Genomic DNA, 12,395 nt, shown 5'->3' with positions numbered 1-12,395 from the left:
TGATCACGGCGCGGCCAAGCTCACTATCCACTTCCGGGGGGGGAGTGCGGCCCGTTTCGCGCACGTGCCTGGAAGAGGACCGCTGCCCCTCCGCCCTCCCGGCGTGGACCCCCAACCCATCCGCGACGCTGGCCGACACAATGCAGGGGTCACCGAGGTAGCTATGACTCGGCTTGTCGGGCGCGGGGCTGTGTGCTCGCGCGAGTGGGGCCCGTCGAAGGACCTGCCCCGTCCTTTCCTCAGGGCCGCACCAGCGCCGCGCGCTTGGCGGGTCGTGCCCCGCCCGATGTGTGGGCCGGGGCCCCAGGAACCGCGCGGAAAAGAACGCCGGGAGGCGAAGCATACGGCCCACCCCCGCGCACCCACCCAACCCGGCCCCGCTGGCGAGTTTCCGGTTTAGCGTGGGGGCGTGTGCCGATCCGGCATCCTTCTACCCACGCCCTCGGTGGCATGACTCGCGCGAGCAGGTGGGCCCAGGTATGCTCTCCCCCTTTTTTGCCGTCGCCCGAGTGGGGTTCCCCGTCGTCGCGGGCAATCGTCAAGGCGGCGGGTGGGGGAAGGCAAAGGCCTGCAATGACCTGTTTCGAGATCTGAAATAAGCAGGGGAACACGACGGGGCAAAGAGAAGGTCAGTGCGTGGCGAAGCATGCCGTTGAAGTGGCGGTGAGCACGTTGACTCCCTGCGAATCGGCACATCATTGTTCGCGCACCCCTTCCCCCCTTTTCACCCTTGTCGCAGGCTTTCAGCAACAGGGAAAAGCGCGACGGACGCCAGCACCTTTGACGAGGCTGCCAGCACGCAGGCGAAAAGGAAAGAGACCGTTGAGAAAAAACACGGCAGGCGGAAGGCGCCCGCTGCAGTCCGCGGTTTTGGGTGTACTTCCTGATGGGCGCGCGCACAAGGAAGAAGGGAGGAATGACAAGCGTGAAGCGCTGCATTCGTTTATTCTCCATAGGTTTTGAATGGAGCGGAGCACGTGCGGTGATTAGAGCCCAGACTGTGACGAAACAGAGACTTCACTGCCCACCGGAATATCTGTGATGGCAGTGAGCACCCAGTAGACGTACGCATCGTTTTTACCCAACAGCGCTTGCCGTGCGCCGGTGATGTCGCCGTGCAGGTAAGTCTCTTTGAGAGCCTTGGCGGTGGTAGACGTGAGTGCCGAATTCGCGGCATTGCGGCTTTGCACAGCAACGTCGACTACTGGCGCAACTGCAAGCGCTGCTGGTAGCGGAGCCGACGACGAGTCTGCCTCTGTTGCAGGTTTGCGAAAGCAGCTCTCCCAGACGTACTGCAAGGCGGCCAGGAAGACCGGAGCAGGGGCGGTTACGTATACCTGCGCAAACCGTTCCCAGATGCGTGAACTAGCCGCATCTTCCTGAGAAGTGGAGCCGCGGTCCTTGAAGCGATTAATCTGGCCGGAAAACCAGTCCTCCTTGTTTGTGAAGCACCGCAGCGATAGATAGTACGCCAGGTAAACGTGGTCGAGTTGCGCCGTATCATGTTTGAGCAGCTCTAGCATGTCCGCTGGTGGCGGCACGAGACCGTCCACGTCTGCGTCGAGAGCACCCTGGCACGTGAATAGCGCAGCATCCGGCGCGAGGAGCAACGGCGTGCCAAACGGTACGTTCTCCTTTACTAGTAGCGCTGCGATCGAGTTGCCGCTGCCGACAAGCGCGATTCTCTTCGACACCCCGATGCCAAACGGTGATAGGAGCGGGCGAACTGCAACAGCAGGTGCTAGACGACAAGGCCCGCTTCGCATCGCTCGCGAAGAGCCACCCCTCTACCGCTTGTGTTTGTTTTGCTACGTTGGAGCGAGAGGTGCATGCGTCGAAGTTGTCAGAGAGGAGGTAGGAAAAATGAGAATGGTGGCGTAGAGGTGGCCGCATGGACTTCAGGAGGTGGTGTGGCAACAAACCATGGACGGGGCGCCACGTGATCAACTGGGTGTGACCGAGGTGGAGGGGAAAACGATGAAGGAGGGGGACACGCCCTTTGCCACAGGTATCGGTTTTCATCCTATTCTTCCCTCTTCAAGCGCATGCGGAGCAGACGCACTGCTGGCGACAACGACGGAGGGGGTTGCCCTCCACGCTCGGAAAACCCTTGTTGGAAAAGAGAGGGATGGGCTAGTTGGCATGACTGTACTTGGAAGCGGTAAACATACGCCGGCACCGGCAACCCTGCACACGTTCATTGGCTCCAGTACTCAGCGTCCTGCGGAAAATGAAGAGGATCGTATACAATACAACATGGAAAGAGACAGCTGTCCTGCGAAGCGGGTTGTTCATCTTTAAAGTACCAGTCTAACACTAAATGTACGTCTATACGCATACAGCCACGGTTCCTCAACCGCTATAGCACCGCGGCTACATCCTGGTCGTCTAGGACGACCACTCCTCCCGTGGAACTGCGCCATGCGCCTAACGGGTACTTTCTCGTGTCCTCTTCCGACGCGTACTTTGCTGTCGGCGCCAGGCGGAGGTGAGTGGACTGCTTCCCTTGATCCAACGCCGGCCGTGTGCAGGGTCGAGCCCAAGGGGCGAACGGGAGGTCATCCGTTGTGCGGGCGACAGGGGGTGGCCCAGGTGCATGCCGGATGAGGTCAACAAGAAAGTTGTTCAGTCTCAGGTCAGGGCTCTCGCTGAGACCCTCTGCACACTCTGCCTGTATGCCATGCTTTGTCCTCTGAGCAGCTTCAAGCCGTGACATTCCATAAGGTGGTGTGGAGACGCTCCACATGAGAGCCCGAAGGACTCAATGGTGCAATTCAGGGAGCTCTCGTCACGCCTTCGCCACCTGTGCTTCATTAGCCCACCCCAGTTGGATGCAGAAGGTGCCGCACACTTCGTACCACATGCACTTTGGGGCTGATTCGTATGGATCTCTTTGCGCCTTTCCCGCCCATCACTCTCGCTCTGCTAACCTCGCTGGATGCTCTGCGTGAATGTGACACACCGCACCAGCTGTGCTTGACAGCGCCTGCGCACATTGCTCGCCTTTTCTGCATCATGGGACCTTCCTCAGGGCAACGTTGGTGTTTCGGTGACCCGCGCTCTGCGTCTTCTGTTTCTGTCCATCCCACGGGGGTGAGTGGCATGTTTGAAATTCTTTTCCCGAACGCGCTGCAACAGGTGGGACGCTGCCATGAATCCTGCGGCAGCAGGGGCATTCCGCCCTTTCCTGAACTGACATGCCTTTCAAAGGCGTGTGGGTGTTTCAAGCAGAAGGGGCCCGCGAAGAGACATTTGCCTGCCCACAAAGAGCTCATAGTTCGTCGTCCAATGGGGGAGCAGGGGGCAGTCGTGGACATGCGAAGAGGGAAGCCCGTGCAGCACGAGTGCGGTGTGGGTAATGAGGTCACTGCGTGCAGGACCATGGCGTGAAGTGCGGTGTGCTGTGAGCCTCGAGCAGTCCGCGAATCTCGAGTAGCATACCGAACTCAACACCGGGTCGGACGTTCCCATCACAAAAACAAACAGACCGTGAGGGGGTGGGGGCACCATAATGCTAGCGGAGCAATAGGCAGCATGCAACCTGCACTCGATGCTGCCACCGCCAGCCACCTCACCCCTTCCCCCGCTTGCAAGAATCCAAAGTACAGATACTACGATACGGGGGAGCGGTACAAAATGCCCATGATGCCTACTACTATCGCGGCAAGCGCGAGCAGGAGGACAAAGATATTCGTCTCCTGCCGTGGCGGCACGGTTAGGCACTCTGAGGTGGAGAAGTAGGCAATGCGGAACGTGGATTTGCCCTTAGTGTCCGCCACGTCTAGCACCTCTTCGCCATCAAACTGGCAGGAGTGGCAGTCGGTTTCAATGCAGACAGTGGTGCCCTGTCCGAGCTTCTTCCCATAGCACCAGCCGAGGCGCACAAGCGCCAGATGCCATATGCCATAGAAGCAGACAATCTCCACGCGGCCATCCCACACAGACGGCTTGGCGTAGTGGTCAACAGCATCACCGTTCCAGGCGACAGAACCGCCGGCGTACGTCAGCATGTTGCACACCGCGATAGATTTGGCACTCGCCGGCACCGGTACGCAGCACCCGTCAACCTCAAGCAGAATGGAGGAGCCGATCTTCTTTTCGGCAAAGAGAGCCATAACGGCAAAGGCAGCGTACCACAGTTTGACCACTGGCCTAGTTGTGAAGAGGTAGGGGTGGCGACGGCGAAAGCGGTTGAGTCGGCTTGCCACTGCTGCATCAAAGCCGATGGAGAAGTAGTTGTTGAATACGTGGGTGTGCACCAAACCACTGGGGTGCCGTGGCGTCGTGGTGGTCACATGAAGAGACCATCTATCAACATTTGTGACGGTGGCCGTCTCGTAGTCCCGCATCAGGCGCTGGAAGCGTTTCTCGCCCAGCACGATCCAGCGTGCAAAACCACTGCCGAAGCCGAGCGTAAAGCTGAAATCGTTGCCGGTTCCGAGCGGGAAAGGCGCAATCACGCCACGGTTGGGTGAGAGCAAGTTTTGATCGTGCAGTCGCTTGATTACATCCATCGCGAAGGAGATGGTACCATCACCGCCGGCAACGATGACGTACTCGGGCGCTTGCTTGCGTAGGAAGAGCTCGAGCTCAGAGCGGTGACGCTCCGCAGTTCCGCCTTCGAAGAGGACCCACACCCGATCAGCGCCAAGTGTATCGCGGAGCTTGTGGAGCACGTACTCTGAGGAGCGGCGTCCCCCGCTGCGCAGATTCACGAGCGCAAAAAACGTCCGCGCGCAGTCTCTTATGCGGGGGCTGTGCGACAAAGAGGTCATGACCTGCGTGGGGGGTGCGCTGGGGGCAAGTATCGGGTAGGCAGAGAAGATGGTAAGTGGGACTTGTACGTTGTTGCCGAATACGGGAGCGGACGGCGCGCCGATGGTGCTCTTCGTTGTTCCCCAAGGGGACAGTGAAGGTTCGGGGGATCGAAGGGAGATGGCTTACCCGGTGCAGTCATTAAGGGCGGCAATGAACTCGCCGCATTGGACATTTCTGTGCCCTTGCGCGGTTTGCATTGGCCTGCAAAAGCAGCCTAGGCGGAGAGGGCGATGAAAGAGGAGGAATTGAGGACATCGTTGTACCTCCTCGGCTCATCGTTGTCGATGTGCGGCAAAACGGCTTCCGTGATGGATGGTGTTTGATTTCTTTTCATTTTTTTTTCGTTAGACGTTAGTGAGGAATGAACACAGTGGCGGTATTACCGCGGAGTCATGAGGGTATACAGAAAGAGGGGAAGGACGTTTCGGTGCACAAACGAGGGCAAGAAACAACAGGAAACAGAAAGAAAGGATAAGGATGCTACAACAACACAGGAACACCCACACATGATTGTCAGTTGGCTGGGGGAGCAACGCAAAAAAAAAATGCCACACACGGCCCGCGAGTTGTGGGGCGACAAAACAAGCAAAAGGGAGAATACGACACATGGACACTTCGCGACTCATGAGCACTCCGCCTCCCTCGACACATACACACACACATACACACACACACAGACGAAAAGAAGAAAATAAAGAAACAACAGCGAAGGAGAAGCTGCGGCCCGTCACATCCCAACAAGGGCAAAAAAGCCCATCATGACACCGGTAAACCCAAAGAAGTACATGACCCAAACAGCGAGGCGCTCGTACCCGGTGTACGGTGCCAGCCCGAGAACGTGAAGGCGCTGCCGGAAGAGGGCCGGGTAGGTGAAGCACAGCGTGCTACTACAGAAGGCGCCCATGAGCACCACAATGTACAGGAATCCCGGCGCCAGCAGTGCGAGACACAGGCAAAAAAACGATAGTGAAACGCTCACAAGGAGGTTGCTGTGATGAGGAATCTCTAGAGCCTCGTGGGTGTGGCTGAAGCCGTACCACATCTGGAAGATGGCATCGCGGCACGGAATGAGAATCAAGACGTAGGCGACGTTGACGGTGATGGAGTAGAAGGTTTCGCCGATGGCGAAGAGGCGATCACGCATCGGGTTGTAGTTGGTCAAGATGTTGCCGTGCACGTGCGGTGTGTTGGCCATGTACCCGAAGAATCCGACCACACCGTAGACAAGACTTGTGACAAGCACGCTAACAGTAGCCACTTTTGCCATGGTGGCCCGCGAAGGGTAGGCTAGCTCCGTCCATACTTGGAATACGAGAGATTGACAGTCGAAGGCGAACATCACTACGGGAAGCGTCAGGAGTGACCGGCGACAGAAGCGGAAATACTTGATGTCCTCCTCGGAATTCCTCGCAGCCGGGGTCGAGTTCAGCGGTACAAAGTAGCGGTAGACGATGATGCCGGAGATGAAGAAGGTCGCGGCGATGGCTAGGAATGAGGTCACGTACAGGTGCGACACTTTCGGGAAGCACGATAAAGGCAGCATCACCCACAGCCATGATGCAATCATTATGTGCGACGACGACGAGAGCCACGGCACGTACAAGCGGATCACCGGCAGCATCGGGGTAAATATCTCGCCAATGACGACAATGTACCCGACAGCGGTGCCGATGTTGTACACAATCAGCATCCAGCGAATGATTTCTTTGAAGGCTTGCCCGAGCAACTCGTCAGAGATCTCCTCGTAGCTATGCGCGCCCAATTTGTGAATGCAGAGGATTAGAAAGTCAATAGAGACGACGGTGAGGACGCCAACGACGAGCAAGGCGAGTGCCACCAGGGCGATCCCATCTGACTCAAATGTGGCTGGTATTGCCAGCACACCGGCACCAATGGTGGTGACCGATATGCTGAGCGCCGCTGCTAGAAGTGAGGCGTGAGACATGACGCTTGTATGTTTCGTTTCGAAGACTATATCAGCGTGTGTTGACACGGTAGCGTGAACGACGTCCTTGCACGGGACATCAAAGCTCAGTTTACTTTTCGCCTCTCCTTCAACAGCACCAGGAAGCTTCTTTGGTGTTGTTTGAGGTGGAGATGGAGGGCAGCAGTTGAGAAGCCGCAATGTCAGCGGTCATGACCAGTGGAGATGAAGACGCGTTGCAACAAATGTGCCCGTGGTAGAAAAAGAACGAGGAGATGGTGAAGCACAAAACCGAAAACGAGCTAGTGGAGTGAGAGTTCGGCGAGCACACAGGCACCGCAACCACAGCAAGGACACGGCTACCATACCCTCGCGTGCGGAGTTGTCGTCTTTCTATATGGTGAGTACCCACAGCAAGTCCAAGCTGCGAAGGCACACTCAACACCAACAGGAAAACCGAAAATTCGTTTCTTTCATAAATCCCACGAGCATTAGCTGCCGGGGTCCTCTCCTCTCAACGCAACTTTTATCGCGCTACACTCAAGTCAGGTGAGAGTTCACGACTAAGATAACGGAGGAGAAAAGAACAAAAAGAGGGAAGGGAAGACGTCACCCCTCATCCAGCGACGTTTTCCAACAAGCCATTCCGCCACCACCAAACACACGCACGCCAGCCACAATACACCGACTCCTGCGGCGCCACGGCCGAACCCTGGCTCTCCCTGGGATGAACCGCCCCGCCGCCGAGCCGGGGGCGTGCGCCCAACGGCCCTCCTGCCCGCGGCGCACGCAGCGCCACGCAGAAAGGGCAGAGCAGATCCTTCGACGGGCCCCACTCGCGCGAGCACACAGCCCCGCGCCCGACAAGCCGAGTCATAGCTACCTCGGCGGCCCCTGCATCGTGTCGGCCAGCGTCGCGGATGGGTTGGGGGTCCACGCCGGGAGGGCGGAGGGGCAGCGGTCCTCTTCCAGGCACGTGCGCGAAACGGGCCGCACTCCCCCCCCGGAAGTGGATAGTGAGCTTGGCCGCGCCGTGATCACTCGGCACCGAGGGGTGTGCACTGGGCTTTGGGGTGGGCGTGGGCATTGAACCCCATGAAGCGCTTCAGTGTCGTGTGCTCCGCAACGCAGAGGGCGAATCGCAGCGTGACCTGTATGGCATCCTCGCCTGAGGAGGGGGCCAGGAGTGTGAGGCCATCAGGACAGAAGGCGTAGTGCAGTCCGCGGGTCTTGCGGAGCCCCATACTCAGCGAGTCCACTACAGCGGTGGAGAGAAGAGGGCCTCGAACAGACTCCTGTGGGACTCGGCGTGTAAAGGTGGCCATCTCTGGTCTCTTCTGGCGGAAGCGAAGGCAGACAGAGCAATCGTCTGAGAAATCCATGATCCAGCGAGTGAGTTTCGGCGCTACGCTGAGCTTCGTCACTGCCGTGAGGTGCCGAGTCAAACGCACGAGAGCAGAACCCACAAGCGCAGCGTCTATCTCGGTACCTGACGGGTGATGGGGTACTTCGCGCGGGAGCAAGCTGAGAGAAGCCTCTAGTGGCGCAGTGGGGATGGAGGCCAGACTGCCGTGGTTGGAGGCTGCCTTCCCGATGGTGCTGCAGACGTCACCAGATAGGTCGCTTGAGTAACTTGCACAGATTGCTTGTCAGCGTCACAAGGCGGTTTGGCGCGGTATCATCGTCGGGTCTGTGGTGCTTCTGGAGGGGGCGCCATGAGCCACTCTTTCTATGTAGCAGGGACTCGGCTGGCAGCGACGGCCTGATTGCGGATCCTGAGCAGTGCTCTCCTGCCGTGCATCGGATAGGGGGCGGGGGGAAGCTTTGACACCCTTCACGGTGCATTTCGGTGAGTGCCGGGGAGGAGCTCTCGGTGGGCCTCACATCATGAGCAGAAGAACAACAAAAAAAAGAAACACTGAAAGATGGTGAAGGGCGCAGGGCAAATGAACACGGACACGACACATACAATCACCGACAGGGATTCTCACCCGCCCTCTTTCCTTGAGGCACTGTGCTCCGTGTCTACGTTCCTTTTTTCTACCGATAAAACAACGTACACAATACACACACCACCTCCCTCAACACACGACCCAGAGCATCTTTCCATCCTCTACAGCACGTGAGAAGTGTTAAGGTTATCAAAGAACGTTGTTCCATTGAAAGCAGAACCCAGCCGGACGAAGACGACGCCAAACGACAAGAAACAGTGTGGAGAGGGCCAAGAAGCTCGCGCGCTGTTCAGCATACAACCACGCAGACATGCGTACACCCAAGAGGGCGATTATCAATTCCGTTTCGGCGTTAGGTATGTCAATTAGTGAAACCGTAAAGAGTCTCATTACAAGACACATATGCGACTGTCCTACGCTGCGCACACGCACAACAGTCGAAAAGGGGCTTTGGCAGGCTGTGAACAGAGGTGGAGATCTGAGACGTGATCCAATCAGAGAAGGAGTCACCGACAGAAAAGAGAAGAAACACCGTCTCCCTTGTCACCCTCCCTCCTTCGCTCACCCATGCCTGTTTGCTGCCACGCTACATGTGCGAGTCCGCGCATACTCTTTGTGAGATTCCCCGCTTCCCTTCCCACAGGAAGAGCGATGCCAAGCACAGAGAGGCGGCATCCACCCGCTAAAGGTCTCTTTTTCGTCCCTCCCTCCGCCGTTACATCCGAATGGCGATGAAAGTGCCGAGAATACCGCCCAACACACCAAAGACAAGCATGCATATGGCGGTGACGAGCTCCATCGGCTTGCAGCGATCCAGGCCCCTGATGTGGAGCATGATGCGAAACGCAGCCGGGTAGGAAAAGCAGATCGTGCTGCTACAGAGACCTCCGAGAAGCGCGATGACGACGACGATACCTGTGACTTGCATGGCCAGAAAGATGCTCAAGGTGGATAGCAGGACGCTAGCAACTAGATTCTGGCGCGTGGTGATGGCCGCATGCGCCAGCTCGTGCGTCGCCGTGTTGTGGCCATACAAGAAAATGAACAAGGCGTCGCGGCAGGGGAACAAAACGAGGACATAGGCGGCCATCACTGTAAAGGAGTACACCGCCTCGCCGAACATGAAAAGGTGATCCTTGAAAGGGTCGTAGTTTGTGAGGATGTTGCCGGTGATGTCAGGGGTGTGGGTGAGGTAGCCAAACAGCCCAACGACTAAGTACACCAAGCCGGTGATGCTGATGCTCAGCGACGCCACCCTCATCATATTGGCGCGCGTGCCCGTTTTCAGATTGTTGTAGATCTGGAACACGAGGGACTGACAGTCGAACGAGAACATCATCACGGGCATAGCCAAAAGCGTCCGCTCATTCAATGACAGATACGTGACCTTGCCACGGTTGTGCTTCCCATCGTACGGGACAAAGTAGCGGTACACGATAATTGTCGAGATGAGAAAGGTGGCCGTGATGGCGACGAAGGAGATGTAGTTCATCTTTGTGATTTTCGGGATGCAGGACAGCGGCAGCATTACGAAAGCCCACGCCATGATCATCACGTGCGAGCTGTCTGTCAGGAAGGGCAGATACGGCTGAATGAGCGGCAGTATTGGGGTGAAGATCTCACCAATGACGACGATGTAGCCAGCCGCCATGCCGATGTTGTAGAGGATGAGAATCCACCGCACTGTCTCCTCGAACCATCGGCCCAGCAGCTCGCGTGAGATGTCCTCGTACGACTTGAGGTGAAGACAATCGATGCATCGGATCAAGTAGTCAATAGAGAGCACCGTCATAGCTCCTACGAAAACGAGCATGCCCACCACAAAGCAAATGCCGCCGTCCTGGAAAGTCGATGGAATGACGAGCACGCCTGCGCCGATGGTGGTGACCGACAAGCTAAGCGCTGCCCCCACCACACCACGGCCAGAAACGTGATCCCAAAACTTCATGTCTCTTTGTGCGAGTGAGTGTGTGCGTGTGTGCCTGTGTCAAGAGGGAAGGGTTGGGAGAGGAGAGGGGGTGAGCGGGCAATGAAGATAGGTAGAGTAAAAAGAGAGCCAGATCATCGGAAAGTTATGTGTCTGTCACACGGAGTGTGTCGTACAACCCCCGCTTATCGCACCTAGCACGACAAGACAAAGCAAAATGAAGGCACCAACAGCAAGTAAGACGCAGCTCAGTCGGCGGAGGGAGGGGGAGGGGAGCAGCGTGGTGGCACGACGCTCACAAACCCTCACATGCTTGCCGTACCACAAGCGTCACGATGGGGAGTATGCCGAGGAATGCACAGTTGCGCGACTAAGTTCTTCCCGTTCCGCGGTTTCATGAGTTCCTCCGTTGTGTGCTTCCACTGTACCAGAGCGCATTACATATCCAGACAATAGGAAGAAAAAAAGGACGCGGAGGCGAAGAAATAAGAGACGCTGGCTTTCCCTCCCTCGCGTAAGCGCACGCGCGCAAGAAAAGGTAGTCCGGAGCACATTCCGCCCAGATGAGCGCTGCTGAACAGCATTACGTGGAGTGGAGAGAGAGAAGTGGCTGTACATCAAGACATGGTCGTAACGAAACATAGAGCGAAAGAGAAAAGAAGATCAACAATGACGTGCGCGCAGGCGCCCATGGCGGCTTGCAGGTAGAATACATCGTGTGCCAACGTCTGTTTACATGCATTTGCGCTCCTTATCTAAGTAGGCTGCCACATCAGGGGAGGTGTCAGGGTGTGTGTCGGCGCGGTGGCCTTCGAATTTGGAGAAGAGGTCTGCACCGCCTTCAACGAGCATTTTTGCTAGCTCGATGTCGTCGATCGACATGAACAGCGGAGGGCGACCGTCGGACTCGCGGGCGGCGTTGGGGTCAGCACCTAGCGACAACAAGGTGCGCACAGACCCCGTCAGCTCCTTGCAGCAGGCATACTGCAAGGGTGTCATGCCGTCCTTCAGCTTTCGTGACAGGTCCACCTCGCCGGAGGACACAAGACGTCGCATGAGGGGATCATCCTGCGCTTCGACGGCTTGCATCATCTCGTGCTTCGCTAGCGTTACGGTTGACTGATCAATGTCACGGCTCCGTTCCACAGCGCGGTAAAAGATAATTCCGGAAATGCGGTCGGCCTCATCCAGGTCGCTCTCACTGTCGCTTTCGCGGCCAGCCTCGCGACGCTGTTGGTGCTTCAGCGCCGCAGCGGAAAAGAGGGTCTTTTCAGCCGGCATAATACGCGACCACTTCGTGCCTTGCGCAGCGGTGGGGCGTGCCACCAGGGAGCTGTGCATGAACAGCGGAGGAAAGGGCACACCCACTGGCGAGTTCAGGTCAAAGGGCACGGTAACGCCAAAAAAGCAGCGGAACACCTCACGGCGAGGGTAGAGTTGCGGCTCGGGGAGAATCTTGTACAGGGTGCGCGCAACATCGCGGAAGTACGACTCACTCACAAGGTCGCAATTGGTTATGTACACCCAGTCGCCATTGTTGATACCCACATCGATGTAGTCCGCAACGTTCTGCATGCTCTGCAGCTGAGCCACGTCAAAGCTCCAAACGGCGGAGTCGCGCTTCTTGGCCAGGTAACACACGGTCTGAAACGGGTCACCGTCTTGCTGCACAAAAATGATGGGTGTTCGGCAGTCCGAGTTCCTGACGGCGCGCTCAATGTACTTAAGCGGCGAAAAGTCCGCTGTATAGTTGGAAATGGCACGCGATGCCATG

General features: G+C 57.3%; 5 protein-coding genes across 5 annotated transcripts; all 5 read right to left on the bottom strand.

Moving 5' to 3' along the window:
• Nucleotides 1-986: 986 nt before the first annotated feature.
• LMXM_34_5380 (conserved hypothetical protein) lies at nucleotides 987-1,766 on the bottom strand (the record flags this gene model as incomplete). Its single annotated transcript, XM_003879482.1, has 1 exon — nucleotides 987-1,766. One exon carries the CDS (start codon nucleotides 1,764-1,766, stop codon nucleotides 987-989), a length of 780 nt encoding a protein of 259 aa, XP_003879531.1.
• A 1,845-nt stretch (nucleotides 1,767-3,611) lies between these two features.
• LMXM_34_5370 (diacylglycerol kinase-like protein) lies at nucleotides 3,612-4,775 on the bottom strand (the record flags this gene model as incomplete). The annotated part of the gene is made up of 1 exon (XM_003879481.1): nucleotides 3,612-4,775. The coding sequence occupies one exon, from the start codon at nucleotides 4,773-4,775 to the stop codon at nucleotides 3,612-3,614; it is 1,164 nt and encodes a 387-aa protein (XP_003879530.1).
• Nucleotides 4,776-5,545: 770 nt separating this feature from the next.
• On the bottom strand, nucleotides 5,546-6,763 carry LMXM_34_5360 (putative amino acid permease; the record flags this gene model as incomplete). Its single annotated transcript, XM_003879480.1, has 1 exon — nucleotides 5,546-6,763. The coding sequence occupies one exon, from the start codon at nucleotides 6,761-6,763 to the stop codon at nucleotides 5,546-5,548; it is 1,218 nt and encodes a 405-aa protein (XP_003879529.1).
• Nucleotides 6,764-9,409: 2,646 nt separating this feature from the next.
• LMXM_34_5350 (putative amino acid permease) lies at nucleotides 9,410-10,642 on the bottom strand (the record flags this gene model as incomplete). Its single annotated transcript, XM_003879479.1, has 1 exon — nucleotides 9,410-10,642. The coding sequence occupies one exon, from the start codon at nucleotides 10,640-10,642 to the stop codon at nucleotides 9,410-9,412; it is 1,233 nt and encodes a 410-aa protein (XP_003879528.1).
• A 711-nt stretch (nucleotides 10,643-11,353) lies between these two features.
• LMXM_34_5340 (conserved hypothetical protein) lies at nucleotides 11,354-12,394 on the bottom strand (the record flags this gene model as incomplete). Its single annotated transcript, XM_003879478.1, has 1 exon — nucleotides 11,354-12,394. One exon carries the CDS (start codon nucleotides 12,392-12,394, stop codon nucleotides 11,354-11,356), a length of 1,041 nt encoding a protein of 346 aa, XP_003879527.1.
• Between the last annotated feature and the right edge of the window lies 1 nt (nucleotide 12,395).

The sequence above is a fragment of the Leishmania mexicana genome, chromosome 34 (genome assembly GCF_000234665.1).
Source record: "Leishmania mexicana MHOM/GT/2001/U1103 complete genome, chromosome 34".
Taxonomy (NCBI): domain Eukaryota; phylum Euglenozoa; class Kinetoplastea; order Trypanosomatida; family Trypanosomatidae; genus Leishmania; species Leishmania mexicana.
Note: the sequence above shows the minus strand (reverse complement) of the source record. Positions and strands in the feature narration are given on the sequence as shown.